Here is a 19,386-nt window from a genome sequence, read left to right on the forward strand (position 1 = left end):
ACTTAACTAACTATCAATAAGCAGCAAATTACCAGTTTCTTAGGCAAAAGTCATAGTTAATAGGTAGTTAATACTGAGAATTGGTCCCTAAACTAAAATGTGACCAAAATGTGTCCACAACAGCCAAATGTTTGGACACTTTAGTCAATTTTTGCTTCTTGTGGTCTTTAAAACAGTTTGATCAAAGGTATGTACATGGAAATTCCATTAATAATCGTTAAAAAAGCTATACAATTCCATCAATAATGTTTAAAAAGTAATAGCTAACATATGATAATCTGAAACATTTAAGAACCAAGACCGGCTCTACAGTATATATAATCTGTGTTATAGGACTTACTTGTGGCCAAGTTCATGTGCGATAGTCAATGCAAGGGGTAGGCCTGTATCTTCATTGATGCTGCAGCTGCGATGAGGTTGGCACATTCCAGCCACATGAGACAGTCCCAATGTCTCACAAGGCTTATTGATGGCAGCACAAATGTCTTTTCTGTGTAATAAAAAAAGGGTTAACACAGGTATTATATATATTTAAAGCAATGTAATTTTGGTTACAATTAGGCCATGTGTACCTAGTAATGAGGACAGCCACATCATGATGGACTGGATGATCATCATCCTTCATATTGATGCCTTTCTGCCACTTACAGAAACTGTTCAGGCTGTTGTCTGCATGATGGGTGATTTTCAAATCCTCCTAATAACAGATGAATAAATGTAAAACATAAAATGGTAATATTGCATGTAATATTGTATGTAATGTTTGTATTTATGAAGTTTGACATATAATTATTTAGTCTAAATACAATTATTATTTTAATATTAAACTCGAAAGGTAACCAAAATTGCTTTATTTGAGCTTTTATTGATGGTATCGTGTTGAGGAATGTGAACTAATGAAAGTAATGACAACTCTAAAATCCATTATCATTTAGATGGTGGTAAACACTATAAACTAATAAATGCATAAAAATAAAATATGGTTACACACTGTTACTACAATGACCCCCCCAAATAATAATAATAATAATAATTTGGCAAAGAGCTTTCCAGATTCGGTGATTTGTGGATTTTACAGCCTCAGCTAACACAGTTTAAAAATTCACAATCATGTGATTATTTTAAGGAGGCATATTTGAGTACATGGCATTTCAAACCAATCATGGGTACTTTTCCCAAAAGCACTGGCAGCAAAACTAGTGTTCCGTTATTACCAATGTAGTTTACTGAAACCATAGTTCTCACACATCAAGCAAGCACAGCTGTTGTTTACCATTTTTGATGTGCTCTATGCGCATAATCAGTGTTTATATGTGAATAAAAGCCCAGTCTTGGGGGTTTAGAGCTACATGAGGGTAAGTAATTGATGACAGAATTTCTTTTTTGGCTGAACTATCCTGCAGAGGTTCTCAACTCTAGCCCTCAAGGTCTACTTTCCAGCAGAGTTTAGCTCCAACTGTAATCAAGCACACCTGAACAAGCTTGGTCTTCAGGTCATCAGGATTACTAGAAAGCTGCAGGCAGGTGGGTTTGATCAATGTTAGAGCTAAACCCTGCAGGAAAGTGGACTTTGAGGGCGAGAGTTGAGAAGCCCTGCTTTAATGCATAAATCACTAGGAGAAAACGCCTCAAAATGACCCCTGGCCCCAGACTTGTTAACACGTGAAGCCATGTTAATTTGCATGTTAAAATCGCATTGTTATTAATTCATGGCAAAAGAAGTGAATTAATATTAAATAAATGGTCTCTGTACCTGAAAGGGTTAAGGGGGTTTAAGCTAATACCCCAAACAATATCCTCTGATAAAATACATGTAACAAGATTCACACTGAACAGCTAAAATACTAAAATACAGTTGTCACTCTTCTTCTTTTTTAACTTTACACACACAAAATTTGGTTATTTACAGGAATGACAACCATATTTACTGAAACAGACAAACAAACTGAACTGGCTGTTAATGACGTATTCAAAAGCATATCAAACATGTGTTTCTGTTCACCAGATGTGGAGGAAGCAAATCACAATGTGATGTTTTGACAGTTTCTCCAACCTTTATTTCATTACTGAGTTGATCTCTGTGTTCCTCTCACCAGTGGTTCAGTGTTCTCACCAGTGTTGTCCAGTGGTTGATGTTAAAATTATTTCATGCATAAGAAACTAACACCCAGTGACATAAACTGTTTTTATTCATGTTTCTTGTTTGCAGTCATGAATCCAAACAAATGCTATGGTTATCACTATGCCAATAAACACATTTCAGGAGCAGCCTATGTTTGTTAAAGGGTTAGATACTAGCATGAGAGAGTGAGTAATATAATTTAACTGAACAGTATTGCGGCTATAATAATAATTTCTATGCATTATTATTCGAATTTGATTTGATTTATTGTTTATCGCCAAGCCCCAACTCACCAAGCAGCAAATGCAAGCCAAAATTCCAGTAAACAAATCAATACATTTACTATAAGTTGAAATTTCAGCCAGATTGTAAGAATGATGATGTGCACAAATCAAGTACACTGAATAAAGACTGCATCTTCTGTGATTTGTTTTCTACCAGCTGCAACTCAAGTTTAAAAATTGCTTCCCCCCTATCCTTTTTCTCTTCAGAACCCCATGTGGTGACACATGGGGAATATTTCTCAGATGAATCCACTAAGGTAAAAAGTACAGTGAACAGTGATTAAGTGATTGATTCCCACATTTAAATGTTGCCATCAAAACAAAAACCTTGCAGTGCATACATGGTCAGAGTGTACCTGGTCTGTTTTTGCAGCAATGTTGTTGACTCATAATGTCTGCTACATGTTTTTTTTAGAGCAAGGGTTTGCATGACTGCTTTGTCAGTTCACTTACCTCATCCTTTTCCAGCAGAATGAGACGCACGACAGCGATGTTGATGGCATTTCCAATGCTGGCATCCTGAAATAACCCTGCCACCTATAAAACACAGCATTCTGACATCTGCAATTGTAAATAATTCAGATATTGTCCAAAATGTAATCTAGATATGAAGCTAATTTAACATCACAACTGTTCTCCCGCAGTAATTTATGAATTCTAGGTCAAAATCTTTGTTAAAATAGCCAGTAATGGCAGTTTGTTTTGATTCCCCTGGAATGGAGAGCATTTGGATGAGAGCTCTAGAAATAGTATCTATCTAGGACAGCTGTGTGCTGAGCCTTGCCTATGATCTGGCCACTGACTAGAAGGAACGATAATACTTCATGTTGTAGTGTTTTTAATGACTGGTATGGGGAAGATTTAGAGCGAAGTAACCTCAGATAGCTTACTGCAGCCGCTGTTTCAACAAGCCTGAGGAGAGATCACATAATGACAGATTTTCAGGGGTGATGACAGCCGAGTTAATCGCAGATCTTTAGCTTGGATGAAAGACAGGCAAGCTGAAGTCCCCCTAAATAGGGTATAGAAATTCCTGCAGAGCAGTAACTAAGATAAGTCACAGAAAGAACCCAAAAACACTCGATATGACTAACATACTGATATTGAACTAAGGAGTTTAGCACAGACAGATTTTCTGTTGGTGAGATGCTTGCAAGTTCTGCTCTAATATCAATGCTCTCTTTGAGGTAAATGTGGTCTGAAATGTGATGAGGCATTTTCTATGCTTCTGTGGCGCTTATTACAAATTGTTCCAGTGAATTAATGAGGCACCTTTGAAGCCGTTCAGTTTTTTTTTGAGGTGAAGCAACTTCTGCTGAAAAATGGTAAATGTGACCGCACTTTTAGAATGTTCCTTCTTATGTCAGCAGTAGACAGCAAGGTAGCTTACTAACATGTGGAACAGAGCTAAACACATAGTTAAACAGCTTTGTGTCATTTATTCAACAGCCTCTTTTACATACTGTAGCTGTTTTTCCACACTTTGAAAATTGGTTCTGAATTGGTTTATTGCCTTCTTTAGCCTGCTCAACAATACATGAAAACAAAACACTGCAGTCTGTATAGCCAGACCTGAACTCCTGCCAACTCATGTTGTAAGTAGCAGGATAGACCTACAAGAGAAGCTGCATGCCTGGCAGGAAACTGATGATGATGGAATGTTTCCACTTTACGGAATGTACTTCAGTACCGACCAGAGTGTATGGAATGGAAAACTTTTTTTCCCTGAAGGCTTTTCCCTCTTCAGAAACAGAAGCCAGACAAAGCATTCAGAGTATATTTTGGAAAAAGTACCTAACAGTCTGAATCAGTAACATGGTCAGCTGACTTGGATCCAGCTCAGGAGCAACTGGCTGTATGAGTGCTGCCTGAAGGCACACTTTAGCTATCTGAGAAGAAATGAGTCAGCGAGGTGAAAGCTGAAGGGATGAAATGAGGATAGTTTGAAACAAAACATCAGAGTTTAAAAAAGAAAAATGCGCATTTGAAAACTTGGAATTCTTTCTTTGGGTGTTCCTGACAAGGAGGAAAGTAAGAGGGAAGGCGATTGACAAATCTATTCTCCAGATAAAATTCATCAGTTCCCTTTGAAATGTAAAAGAACACCACAGCACAAAGTTTCACAGGATGAGATATATGCATAAGTTCAGTAGTTTTTTTTTTTTTTTGGTTACAAATGAACAAAAAACTATTATAAAAAAAAATAAAAAAAAAATAAATAAAATGCGCAAACCATCATATTCATCTGTGCTGAAGAACTTGGTAATAATAATTAAAAAAAAAAAAAATACTTGTAACTTGCAGTTTTATGTAGAATTCTGTCCACAGAATAAAACATAAAAAAGACACAACTGTGACTTCTTTTCTGAGTTTACAGTATATTTAACAATTCTGATTTACAAATTCAGAATTGTGAGATAAAAGGCTGCAATTAAATGTTTTTGTTCCATGGTGGGGAAAAATAAATTCTAAAGTTATCTAGGAATTGGGATATTATGTTGCAAATTGCAATCCTTACTTTTTTCTCAGAACTGCAAGAAAATCCAAGTCCAAATTTTGAGATAAAATAAATTGCAATTACTTTTTCATTTTGTGGCATAAAAATAAAAAATAAAATAAAAAATAAAAAAAATAATAAACAGAATCATATTCTCATATTTCAGAATTTTGTTCATATTTAATCAAATTGTGCAATCAAAACTCGTAAAACCTTTTTTTTTTTTTTCTGTGGAGGAAACAGGTTTCCATATTTTTTTTTTAAACACCTTTAAGTTTTAATAAAGGGACAGTTCTTCCAAATTTAATCACCTTCATTATTTGCAAAACATAAATTAATCAGTTTTGCTTTAGGTTATTGTTTTTGTTTATATAGAATATGTCAGTGGGTTCCAAAACAACACTGAATCCAACTGACTTTCAGCCTATGAACAATAAAAGCTGAGAAGTTTTTTCAAAACATACAGCTGCTGGTCATATAATTAGAATATCATCAAAAAGTTGATTTATTTCACTAATTCCATTCAAAAAGTGAAACTTGTATATTATGTTCATTCATTACACACAGACTGATATATTTCAAACATTTATTTCTTTTATTTTGATGATTATAACTGACAACTAAGGAAAATCCCAAATTCAGTATCTCAGAAAATTAGAATAAATGTGAAAAGGTTTGATATTGAAGACACCAGGTGCCACACTCTAATCAGCTAATTAACTCAAAACACCTGCAAAGCCTTTAAATGGTCTCTCAGTCTAGTTCTGTAGGCTACACAATCATGGGGAAGACTGCTGACTTGACAGTTGTCCAAAAGACGACAATTGACACCTTACACAAGGAGGGCAAGACACAAAAGGTCAATGCAAAAGAGGCTGGCTGTTCACAGAGCTCTGTGTCCAAGCACATTAATAGAGAGGTGAAGGAAAGAAAGAGATGTGGTAGAAAAAAAAAAGTGTACAAGCAATAGGGATAACCGCACCCTGGAGAGGATTGTGAAACAAAAACAAAAATGTGGGGGAGATTCACAAAGAGTGGACTGCAGCTGGAGTCAGTGCTTCAAGAACCACTACACACAGACGTATGCAAGACATGGGTTTTCAGCTGTTGCATTCCTTGTATCAAGCCACTCTTGAACAACAGACAGCATCAGAAGCGCCTCGATTCAAAAAGGACTGGACTGCTGCTGAGTTTTCCAAAATTATGTTTTCTGATGAAAGTAAATTTTGCATTTCATTTGGAAATCAGGGTCCCAGAGTCTAGAGGAAGAGAGGAGAGGCACACAATCCACGTTGCTTGAGGTCCAGTGTAAAGTTTCTACAGTCAGTGATGGTTTGGGGTGCCATGTCATCTGATGGTGTTGGTCCACTGTGTTTTCTGAGGTCCAAGGTCAACACAGCCGTATACCAGGAAGTTTTAGAGCACTTCATGCTTCCTGCTGCTGACCAACTTTATGGAGATGCAGATTTCATTTTCCAACACGACTTGGCACCTGCACATGTGCCAAAACTACCAGTACCTGGTTTAAGGACCATGGTATCCCTGTTCTTAATTGGCCAGCAAACTCGCCTGACCTTAAGAAAATCTATGGGGTATCGTAAAGAGGAAGATGCAATATGCCAGATCCAAGCATGCAGAAGAGCTGAAGGCCACTATCAGAGCAACCTGGGATCTCATAACACCTGAGCAGTGCCATCGACGCCATGCCACACCACATTGCTGCAATAATTCAGGCAAAAGGAGCCCCAACTAAGTATTGAGTGCTGTACATGCTCATACTTTTCATGTTCATACTTTTCATTTGGCCAAGATTTCTAAAAATCCTTTATTTGTATTGGTCTTAAGTAGTGGTGGGCCGTTATCGTCGTTAACGTGCTGCGTTAACGCGAGACTCTTATCGGGCGATAAAAAAAAATATTGCCGTTAATCTATTCTCAAAGTTGGGTTATATATATATATATATATATATATATATATATATATATATATATATATATATATATATATATATATATATATATATATATATATATATATATATATATATATGCGCACGAGAGAGAGAGCCGGACAGCGCACGAGAGAGAGAGCCGGACAGCGACACTGAACTGAGCACTCTTCTGCAAAGTTCTCCTCGAAGTCCATCCTGCACCTGAACAAACAAATACAAATCGCAGTTTGAACAAACAAAAAGATGTGAAAGAGCCCAATTCAGTACTCTCGGTGTTCTGGTGTTCGGGGCTCACGCAGAGAAAGGCGTCTCAAGACGCTAGGCGTTTTCAAGTGTTTTGATCAAAACACTTGAACATCGAATTTGCTTATTTTTGCTCTAGTGCCGACAAATACATACAAGATATGTCAAAATATCCACCTTGGAAATTATGCCCGAAAAAACTGTCAGTTATTTCTTAAGTGAAAGTAAACAGTTGAGGAAAAAAATGGGATGTGTATTATATTGGATGCATTCATCGTCTATTAAAGTGGCCGCGCCTAATTTAGCGGCTGGCTGCTGTAATGTCAATCCAAGAAAATGAAAATGAAAATCACTCACTGCTCTTGACTACTTTGTAGTTTTAACAGTCAATACGAAAATTATTCAGACACCAGATATTTTTTTATATATATATATATATATAGCAAAACTGTAATAATGTGAGAAATGTTGAAGGTGTCTGAATAAATGTAGGTTTGATTGTATATTTCATTTTTACATTGAAGACTATCCAGTGCTTTTTTACATTTAATTATTTAGTTTCTGTACCTTGACACCTACAAACTTGAAAAAAACTTAAACATTGTGTAAATAGCACAAATAAATAAAAATAAACAAACATACAAATTAAACAATTTCAAACAGGGCCAACTGGTACAACCTTTACCGGGTCCCCGCTGACCCCAGCTCCGGCCCTGCTCACACTGTTTCACACATACTCCATCTGCAGTGCGTATGCAGTCCATGTGCGTTACATATGTGGTGCAGCATGGACTCGATGTGCTTTCACACAGGAAGTGTTTGCAGTCCACTACTCGGTATGTAAACGACTGCTGCACTGCTGCAGATGCAACGCTCCTGGAACGCAACTGGAATCCGTTAACATGGGTGCGTAAAAAAATATGCAACGCATACGCACTGCAGACGGAGTATGTGTGAAACAGGCCTACGGTTGTTTGCACCTTGTGCAATGTGGAATTAGTTTACAGCTTTTTCAAGCACTTTGTGATGCATTTTGGCAGTGGTGTCAAAAGTATTGGCATTCATTACTCAAGTAGAAGTATAGATACTAGGGTTTAAAAAGACTTTTGTCGAAGTTGAAGTATCAACTCAAGTTTTTACGCAAGTAAAAGTGTAAAAGTACTGGTTTAAAAAACTACTTAAAGTATAAAAGTAAAAGTAATGTAAGGAAAAAATGCCATTAAGAACAAAAGCTTGGGCCATGCCACAGGGGCCTATTGTGCACTACCCCACCTCCTCAAAAAAAACATTTTTCTAAAGGCCATAATGACTATAATGTTATATTAAAATGTTTGAAAAATTTGGGATGCACTAGGCTACCTGTTTCAGCCGCATATATGCCCATTGAAAATGAACTCATTTTAGTACAATGCAAATACATTAAAGAGCTAGAGATAGACTCTTCCGTCTGTATTATATTGTTTGAAATACATTTCATTCTTATAAAATCTATAAATCTGAGGAAAGGTGGTTTTTAGGATGACAATTTCTTGTCATTAAGAGAAAACAAAATAAATTGATACATAAGAACACTATAGTGATCATATATATAAATGTTGTTTAGAACTAATGTATGTATAACATGTTTTGTCTCATATCAAGAATCACTGAGCTGCAAAGGCAACATGGTGTTATTAATATTTCTCATCTTTAGCCAGCAGACTGGTGCTAACATTAGATTGCAATTAGGGCTGCACGTTCTCAAGTTTTTCATTAACCGTTAACCGAGGCCCTTAGCGGTTAATACTCGGTTAACCATAGTGTGCCATAGTAACCATAACCATAGTAATTTCCGGACATTGGCCGAAAAAAAAAAAAAGGAATGTCCGACAAAATTTAATCTCTCCGGTCAAATTGTCCTATTAAAACTGCCTAATAATGCTGCCCATTAACACAATCTGAATTTGAGAATAAGCCTAAAATGTATAAGGCAAAAGGTAACAAGCAGACTCCGCGGCCGCCTCGCTAAGGCTATGACTATGTTTGACACGTACAATATTTGAAAATCGATAATTATTTATTTATTTATTTAAATAACATTTATATCTGAATTTATGTCAACCTATAGACTTTCAAATATCAAAATGTCATGAATTAATATGTATTTGTGTATAAAATGACATATAAACATATTTTCCTATTATACTTTGCCTGGAAACGCTTCCAACAAGGCGTCGGTTCTATTTCTAGCATGCACTAGAGCTGTAATCGGGCCATAAAGTTAGGCCCGACATGACCCGAGCCCGACAGGTTTCGGCCCGAGCCCGACAAGTACATTTTGATTGACAGCTTTTTTAAAGCCCGTGCCCGTTTACAGCCCGACATCATTCAAATGTGCGCACGCACACAGCTCTTTTGCCTTTGGTCAACAATGAGTAATTTATTCATGTTTTAACATAATTTACTCATAACTAACGTAGACTAGACCACTTGGAAGTTGGAATAAAGAAATAAAATAAGTCCTATGTGACATCGTAACATCTCAGCATTCTAGACATAGGCTTATTTAACCTATAAATAGACCAACGCACCAATAAAAACGAGTCATTTAAATTTTTTTTAATTAAGATAAATTTTAAATTAAGATGGGTATTTGGCAATAACGAAATTAAGATAAAGCCTCCGCTGGATTTGCTTTATTTAATAAAAGAATAATGCCAACATTAGCGTAAATACTCTGTCAACATTATGCATTTAAGACTCAATGAATATTTAGTTATCATTTGAAAAACCTTTACTCACAGAGATTAGGCTAGGTCTACATGTTTTTGTGGAGGGAAATGATTGAATCCACTGTAGATGTCTTCAGCGCGTTCCTGCGCTCACTGATGGTGCGTCATTATTCAATCATTATTCTCATTATAAGCATGGTCAAAACTTTTCCACACCTCGCTCAGAGTTTGCTTTAGTTGCGTAATCACCAGAGGCAAGCCTCCGTTACACCTGCTCAGCATTAATTTTTGCATCTTTCTCGCGCTAATCGAAACACATCACATGACCGCTCGTTTACCTCGCAAACCGGAGCGCGAGCCCGGCCCGAGCCCGCGTAAGATGATAGAAATTAAGCCCTAACCCGACCGAACCCGTCGGGTCCCATCGGGTTCGGGCAAAGATTTTCAGCTCTAGCATGCACGCGTCGAGCCGCGCCTCAGCCGCGCGTCTCACGCAGGCAGTCGGCAAGCTCTAACCTGTTAACATGGGAACCGAATTAAAAACAGACACGCCACGCAGCTGAGATGCTTTCGCCACGCATCCAGTGTGTCCTGACCGGCCTAATGATGCCCGGGTGTTGGCTGTTGAGATTACAACAACGAGGTTGTACTTGAAGTATATCTAAGCACTGTATTGCAATACTTGCATTTTGCCCCGTCACTCGTATTAGCCATAGACAGTAAAAGAAATGGACACAGCGACCCCATTGGAACTCAATTGAGACAAGTGAAGCCCATTTTTAGCGTTTTTTAGCACTTCCGTTTCTGACGCGCAGACTCAAACGAAGCTTGATGACGTCAGCAACCTGTCTGACAAATGTAAACCTTCTAGTAGCTGTGCGTGCAAACTGCCATCGTTAATCTTGCAGAGACGGCGAGCTTGAGCGGGGAGTTATTTGTCGTGAGTGAGCAGGAGTAAGTATTCTGATTAATTATTGTGTATAGTATTTTAAAATGTAACGCCAGTACGCCATATTAAGTTAATTGCCTGTGAGCTTCTCCTCCTGTCTGTACGGTAATGCGACAGAGAGACGAGTGGTTCTGACGCAATCATTAGCCTATTTTTAACAAAAACTGTTTGTATGGGGCCATAATGTAACATAGAAGGTAATGGAGCCCTTTATACATTGTCGTGTATCTTTAGAAATAAATAATGGACAAACGGATTCTTTAAACGCCTCAGATGTAAAGTTATTCGCTGTCAAAGTGACGCCAAAATGAATGGGAGTCAATGGGAATGCTAACGCAAGTGAAGTTCTGCTAAAAGATGGCAGCCCCCACCCGACTTCAACTTCCGGTCGAGTTCCTTGCCCCCTGGTATTAGCCCGCTTCATATTAGAAAAATGACTTCTTCTTGTGGACATTACAAATGTCTGGGAGCGCTCTGGCGGTCTCTGGTGGTGCAAAAATGTATTACAACTAAATTCAATGCACGCCATTGACGTCACTTAACCGAGCAAAATGTTTCACTCGGTTACACAATTTTTAACGGTTAATCGGTTAACCGGTTAACCATGGACACCCCTAATTGCAATCTATTCCTGTTTGTAAACTGTCACATTTCGAGCTTGTGTTACTGTTTTCTATGATTCATGGATGTTGTTTCATATAAAACGAGCAGTTAGTAACGTATATGGCTGCAAGCTGTTTTTATTAGGTAACGTATAAGAGATATTTGTTGTTTACTTATTATTTTAATGGAATGTAAATGTACATCCAAGCTTAGCTGCAGGAATCTGTGAGGGCAATGGACAAGAACATTGGTGCAGGCTAAGGCCGGTGACACACTGGCTGCGTGGCGTGAGCGCCGCGTGTCTGAAGCGTCCCAGAAGCGTCCCAGAAGCGTGGCGGATTCTGTGTCTTTGCACACCAGAAGCGTGCCTGGCGCACTGCTGCTGTAGAGGAAGACCGTTGACAGACCAGGCTCATGTCTTCATTACAACAATATATACTTTTTTCTACACGCCTACACCTATGCCTACTGATAAAGGACACCGTCAAAAGTATTGACGGCGAAATAGATTATGTTTGACAGGTGCAATATTTGAAAATCGATAATTATTATTTTATTTTTTTTATTACATTTATATCTGAATTTATGTCAACCTATAGACTTTCAAATATCAAAATATCAGGAATTCATATGTATTTGTGTACAAAATGACATTTAAACACATTTTCCTATTATATTTTGCCTGGAAACGCTTCCAACACGCGCGCGGGTCGCGGTAAAAATAGGCGTCGGTTCTATTTATAGCAAGCAAGCGTTTGCCGCGCGGCTCGCGCAGGCGGTCTGTAAGCTCTAACCTGTTAACATGGGAGCCGAATTAAAAACCGACACGCCACGCGGCTGAGACGCTTGCGCCACGCATCGCCACGCATTTATGCATGCTTCTGGTGTGTAAAGACACAGAATCCGCCACGCTTCTGGGACGCTTCAGACACGCGGCGCTCACGCCACGCAGTCAGTGTGTCACCGGCCTAAGAAACAACCACTCTTGTGTGGTTGACTATTTACAATAAACATTATAGTTTACAGCGGAGACCAGGACAACTAGAGCCCCAGATACAGATCCCCTGTAAAGACCTTGTCTCAGAGGACCACCAGGAGAAGACCACAGGAAACAGATGATTCTTCTGCACTTTTGCTGCTGTCTGGAATTGAACTACTGGTTTCGTCTGGTCAGAGGAGAACTGGCCCCCCAACTGAGCCTGGTTTCTCCCAAGGTTTTTTTCTCCATTCTGTCACCGATGGAGTTTCGGTTCCTTGCCGCTGTCGCCTCTGGCTTGCTTAGTTGGGGTCACTTCATCTACAGCGATATCGTTGACTTGATTGCAAATTAAAACAGACACTATTTCAACTGAACAGAGATGACATCAATGAATTCAATGATGAACTGCCTTTAACTATCATTTTGCATTATTGAGACACTGTTTTCCAAATGAATGTTGTTCAGTGCTTTGGCGCAATGTATTTTGTTTAAAGCACTATATAAATAAAGGTGATTGATTGATATAGTGCTGTCAAAATGAATGATTAATCCAAGTGATTAATCAAAAACTAAAAATGAAAAATAACTCATAATCCTGATACCTTCTTGATTGATAGCTAACCAGCTACGGCTGAACTCATAAGCATATAACATATCATTTCGAGTGAAAAAATTAAGACAAAATCCAAAAAAAGTCAAAAGGTACAAGACTGTGTACATATTTTCATTTCGAGCGCAGGAACTACTCATCCCATAAACCACCGCGCCTCATTGAATTCGACTGAAGCCACAACTGCGAACGAGGCCACGAGCCTTTTGAGCGACATCCAAATCTGATGACGGCCGCCCGCGCAAACTTTTTCCTCCAGTGAATTTTATTTTATATAGTGAATGTGCAGTGATAGCAGTTCTCTCAGTATTAATTGTGTAAATAAATAGTGTTTTATATATGTACTGTGTATTGATTTTCATTTTATAATCGTGTATTTTATATTGTGTGCGTGTGTGAAAGTGGTTAACGATAACGTCAGCAACATGGTGAAGTGCTTTGTAAGTTACCTGACTGCAATCACCGCTCAGTCGTCAACATATGTCGTTGCCATTACACAAATGTTCAGTAAATGCACAAAAAGGTATGCCTAGGCTAAATATTGTTTTGACAGTGGCATTATAAAATGCTTAATATGACTCATTTCATATGAAGGCTACAGTAGCCTAGCTAAAGTGGACAATAATGCTAACTAAAGTTACCAACCTCCCTGCAAAACTCTCAATGGCAGCCAAGGAGATCATGATTGCACTGATAAGTCTAACGTGCAAAAACGCAACACAGGTTTTTATTTTATTTTATTTTTTATTAATGATCTTCAGTCTTCACGTACCTTCGCGGGGTTTAACCAGGCGGTTACAAGAGCTCCACCAATCAGATGCATCACTGTGGGATTGTTCAGGATTGTGGGTAATGAAGTACTTAGCCAATACATCGCGAATAAAAGGCATTTATATCAAAACAAGGTTAGTGTCCCATGATCCTTTTGCGTTTATATGAGCATATACTATCGCTTAGTACAGCCGTAGCTGGATTTAAGTCTATCATATATGGTTACGTTTTTATGGCTTATACCCCAAATTTCAATGCAGAAATTGCAGCTTTTGGAAGCTGTGACAGCTGTGAAGGCTGAAACTGAACGAGAGCAGCAGCAGCAACGACTCGCTCCGAGCGGGGCTCAAACCCGGGTCTCCGACGGGAGGAGGACGCACTAACAAGGAGGCAGAGATATTTTAAGCAGTTTTACTCACCGCCTGTGGTTCCAACACACAATCGTGACCCTTTTTCGTTGGGATTGCATCATCCTTAAGAAATAAACGATACACAAATCCGTCGTCAAACTGGGCTTTGTTTGTAAAACAAGCATTTTAGAAATGCAGGGGAACAAACACAAACACTTGCACAACTCCGTTGATGCTCTGTAAAAATAAACTCCATCCACTGGTCCCTTAATGCTGTTTTTTCTTTGGTAATCTGTGCAGGGTTGTCTTGCCCTGGCAACCAAAAACACACTCCTTTTGTGACATTTCGCGACGCTCTCGCTCTGATCAGTGATTGTCTGTGCTCAACCTCTCATTGCTCTGCTATATGGGAGCGCGCGCTCTTCCGGCAAACGTGCCCTCAGGACCCATATAAGGAAATTCCGCTCCATCTAACGTCACACAGAGCCATACTTGAAAAAAATGCTGAGTCCCAATTCGCATACTATCCATCCTAAATAGTATGCGAAACTAGAATTAGTACGTCCCAAATCGTAGTATGTTGAAAATAGTATTCCAAAGATACCCGGATGGTCTACTATTTCCGGTTAGAATTCGAAGTGCAGATCAATGCACACTCTAAGTGCTAATATTGCCCACAACCCATTGCGTACGGGAGGGAGGAGCTTTGCGATGGCTTTGTGGTGATGTAAACATGGCAGCCGGGTGCAGCAGCGGAGATGCGCCCTCAGCTTTTAAGTGTAAGAATTCAAATGTTTAACCCTAATTAAAGTTATATTTTATTTCGTTACACACATTGCACATGAACGTCAGAACCAGCCGCCTCACAAACGACCTGCGTTTGGTTCTACGACGCAGCCTTGCTTCCTCACTCCTCAACTTGGTAGAAGCACACATAGAAAAATGTATTGTGAAAAAAAACGATGAGAAAAAATGATGGGAATAGTAAATAAAATTTTATTGGACATAAAGAATGAATGAAACGTTAACAGTTGTGGTGTGCGTAACTAGTCAACCACGTTGTCGTTCATGTTGCATGACGTCATCGAAGTATGTCCCAGAGCGTGCATACTCTTTTGCTACACACTCAAAAGTATGTACTTTTCCTTCACAAAAAAAGTACATACTTTTAGGTCGTAGTATAAGTAGGCGAATTGGGACTCAGCAAAACTTTCCGAAACTTGTGACAAACCGGAAGGAGTATTTTTGGAACAGAAATTACTCCTTCAAACGTACAACTTAATTTTTGAAACTTTGTCCATGTTTAGCATGGGAATCCAACTCTTTAACTGTGTAAAAAACTCAGTATGCATGAAATAGCATTTCACCCCCCCTTTAAGTGAAAATACTGCCTAAGACTTTTGCACAGTAGTGCCTATGTATAAAGTACGAATGATTAAATGAAGTACATTTAAATATGTTTAATTAAAGTATGTGTTCGCTCATATGTGTTAAGGGCTAGATTTTCGCTGGAGGAAACAGCTGTTTCGTGATGAGCGGTGACAAGCGAAAACTTTACAGTATATGAGAAACCGACTGCTTCTTCGTGACCTTTTGTAAACTGTATTTATGACAAAGAACTTCACAGATACAGATATTCTAACAATCTATCGATAAACACACACCTTGTGTCCTCTGTCCCTGTTTGAGCTCGCGCTGCTCCGCCGCGGTCCGCGGATTGAAGAGCGCGCTGAAAGACGGAGAGGAGTCCGGTCTGACGCCGGTTTCATTTGAAATTTAAGGGGACTGACTCTGAGGCGATCGGATACCGGTTCCATACCCAACCTTACTTTTAAGAAATATATTTTTTGATAAACGAACCCAAAACTGGCTATGCCCTTGCTGGAGTGTGATGTGATTTGTCTCACGTGCAGGTGTGATGGATCGCGTATGGACCAATAGGGTGTCGGAATGGTATATGTTTATACTTCTCATCCAACCACAATCAAATTCACTCCATCCGAATGGCGCGATTTATCTGGATAGTTTTTTTCTCTCTCTGAACGATAACAAGCCGGAATGAAATAGCAGTAACGAAGCTATTTTAAAAAAATGTAAGGAGTAGAATGTACAGATACGTGAAAATGTAAGGAGTAGAAGTAAAAAGTCGGCTGAAAAATAATTACTCAAGTAAAGTATAGCAGGGCTCTCAAGTCTCACGCATTGGGCGTGAGACTCACGCATTTCAACCCGTTCACACGCTCACACGCCACACCTTGTATTTCTCACGCAGAGACATTACGAGGACAACGCCCACCAAGTTGCGGCGCTATTTTTTTAAACAGTGAAACAGGTAACGTAGAGGAATCAAGTGAGTTCCCCGAAGGCCCTGACACGCACCTGCTAATCGAATAAAAAAAATATAGCTACCGATCAGCCAATCAGAAAATAGCATTGCTGTATCCGGGTAAGATTTTTACAGGCTCGTGTGCAACACAGATCCAGACGCTCGCTGAAGTAGGTAACGTTACGGTTACAGACTTGTCAAGACAATGACACAGATTTTCACTATATGTTTTTTTTTATCAATATATTAATTTAACATTTTTTAAAAACAGTCTAAGATATGTTTTGGTCTGATGGTTATTATGACCCCGACACGCACGCAATTTTGGCCATTATACGTGGTCGGCCGTAGCTTTTGTGCCTATTATTAGCCCACTATTATTTTTTTATTGCCAAAGTTACACGTTGAAGAGGATGCGGGGCTACTCTGACAGTTTTATATAAGAGACTTCTATAATAGGCCTATCCATAATACTTGTATGGCAGTATCCATAATAGTTTAAAAAAAAAAATTTTTTTCTTTCCTTTTATTTTTACTGCACCTCATCCTGGTCCCCATTTTCAAAACGTTTTGCCTAGGCTATTTCATTATATTTTATCCAATGTATAATATTGATTATTGCATTCGTCTATTTCAAAGATGTCAGGGAAGAGGCAAAGGAGCAATCTTTCATGCTTTGTTCTAAAAGATCTGGGCCCGTATTCATAAAGAATCTTAATGCAAAAAGTAGTTCCTAGTGACAAAATTCTAAGAAAATTCTTAGAAATGTGGGCGTTTACTTTTAAAATTAAAGAAAAAAATCCTAGTAAAGAAAAAATTAATTCAGAAAGCATCTTGTCCCTTAAAAGAGGTCTTAAGGTAAAATTTGTTATGAGCACAGACGAGGACTTTTAAGAGGCTTAAGAGTTTCTTTAGCAGAGGAGAAAATGGCAGAAAGATGAAGAGGCAGAAGAAATGTGTTGCAGACAATGGATGACAATGAGTTAATAAGACGGTATAGATTATATAATAATTTAATATAATATAATTTAATATAGAAATTAAAGTAATCACTACATTACGATATTTGGCAACTGGGAACATGCAACAATGCAATAGTGATGATTTGGGTCTGTCACAACCTTCTGTAAGCAGAGTGATCACACAAACAATTACAGCACTTTCAGAACATCTTATTGTGTCACAGTTCATTTAGTTTCCACTGGAGATTCCCACCTTGCAGGCTCTAAAAACTGCATTTATGAATATAGCAGGCTTATAGGTGAACACAAGCAGGGGGAATGAACCGTTAATAGTTTGTGCTATACGCTCCCATGTCTGCTTCTTGTCCCTTGCTGTGACACCCGGCTCGAATGTTCCTTTAAGAATGGCCTTGTGTTCATCCACTAACTGGGCTAACAGTAAACACTGTTCCTCTGTCCAGATTGGCTTTCTCGCTCTTCTTGGCTTTGATTCCATGTTTGATACATTAAAACCAACACTCAAACCGCCACTTACATAGGACGGCAATCACTGTAATTGGAAAGAGTGGAACAATTTTTATCATTCTAAGCCAATCAAATACCTTATAGGAAATTAAAAGCATGGTAAATAAAAAAATAGAATTCATATACACACATATAATGTGTGTGTGTGTGTGTGTGTGTGTGTGTGAGAGAGAGAGAGAGAGAGAACGGTCAAATAGGAAAAATGACGCATGTAAATTTAAAGTGAGGATTAGAATAGACCCTATACTTAAAATCACTCTTTTTTTTCCTTCTTGGACAACCAGCCAATCAGAGTCTTCAAAAGATTGTGTCATACATAGCAACCGGTTCAACCCCGCCTCCTCACTAAGATAAACGTTTTTGTCTTTTCCTTACTCAGAGTTGCTCTCAGATCGGTCCCGAATCGCTTTTAAGCTAAGACTCCTACGTAAAAGTTTTTAAGCTAAATTAAGAGTTTTCTGAGAGGATTCTTAGAATCTTTATGAATGCGGGCCCAGCTCCCTAAAAAGGTGGCTAGGTCAGAGGAGGAGGCTGTGGAGAATACAGTAGGGGAGGGAGTTAGGGTGCCAGTAGAGGATGGGTGCATGGAAGAGACTGTGGAGGACCATAGAGGAAACAGTGGAGAACCCACTGGAAACAGGGAAAAAGAGAGGGTTATGTAGATCAGCCACCTGTAGGTGTTCCTTTAAGAAGGAGTGGTCAACCCGATCGCCATTCATCACAATGGGAACCACCAGCTCTTTTTACTGGTGCTTAGTCTGCAGACAAGAGAACTCCTGTGTCCATCAAGGTGTGAGGGACATAAGCAGGGAGGCTTTCTAAAATAGCTGCATTAGTGTTAGTGCTTGCTCATTCAAATACCTATGCTGAGAGGGTTTTCTCCATGGTGGGATTAAACAAGACCAAAACCAGGAACAGTTTAGCACTTGATGGAACTGTGAAAAATGGCTGGCCTGGAACCACAGTGATTCAAATGGGAGCCACCAACCCCTGGCCTCAAAACCAGCTACCAACACCTACTATAAACAGCACTGACCATTTTTTCTCTCTCTCTCTCTCACACACACACACAAATAAATGCTGAATTAAATAAATATTATTTTATTTGTAAGAATATGTGTCATTTATGAGATCAGACACCCGTCCCCATCAAACCCCTGCCGACATCGCGACCGCGGGCAAAATCTCACTCTGAACTCAGTTCAAAACTTGAGAGCCCTGGTATAGATACCCCAAATTTCTACTTAAGTACAGTAACGAAGTATTTGTACTTCGTTACTTGACACCTCTGCATTTTGGAAACAGGAGATGAACCCCTTTTCTAATGCACTATCTAGCTTGATAAACCGCTTCTCAAAGACTTACTGTTTGACAATTTTATTTGGGTAACACACATATTCTGAATGCCATCGGCAGAATTCGAATGAGCCATTTTAATCTAGATTAATTTCAAGATCAGAGTGAGATTAATCTAGATTAAAAAAAATAATCCATGCCCACCTC

At 38.8% G+C, this 19,386-nt stretch overlaps 1 protein-coding gene across 1 annotated transcript in view; it reads right to left on the bottom strand.

Annotated features, from left to right (window-relative positions):
* The window catches only part of LOC113051812 (A disintegrin and metalloproteinase with thrombospondin motifs 7-like), a 91,990-nt gene that overhangs the window by 68,005 nt on the left and 4,599 nt on the right, over positions 1-19,386 (bottom strand). Inside the window, exons 5-7 of the mRNA XM_026215919.1 lie at positions 2,860-2,943; positions 573-697; positions 341-490 (exon numbers count right to left, since the gene is read on the bottom strand). Of these exons, the coding sequence (XP_026071704.1) occupies positions 341-490; positions 573-697; positions 2,860-2,943 (359 nt within the window). The remainder of the gene's footprint in view (positions 1-340; positions 491-572; positions 698-2,859; positions 2,944-19,386) is intronic.

This window comes from Carassius auratus, chromosome 32 (assembly GCF_003368295.1).
Source record: "Carassius auratus strain Wakin chromosome 32, ASM336829v1, whole genome shotgun sequence".
NCBI lineage: Eukaryota > Metazoa > Chordata > Actinopteri > Cypriniformes > Cyprinidae > Carassius > Carassius auratus.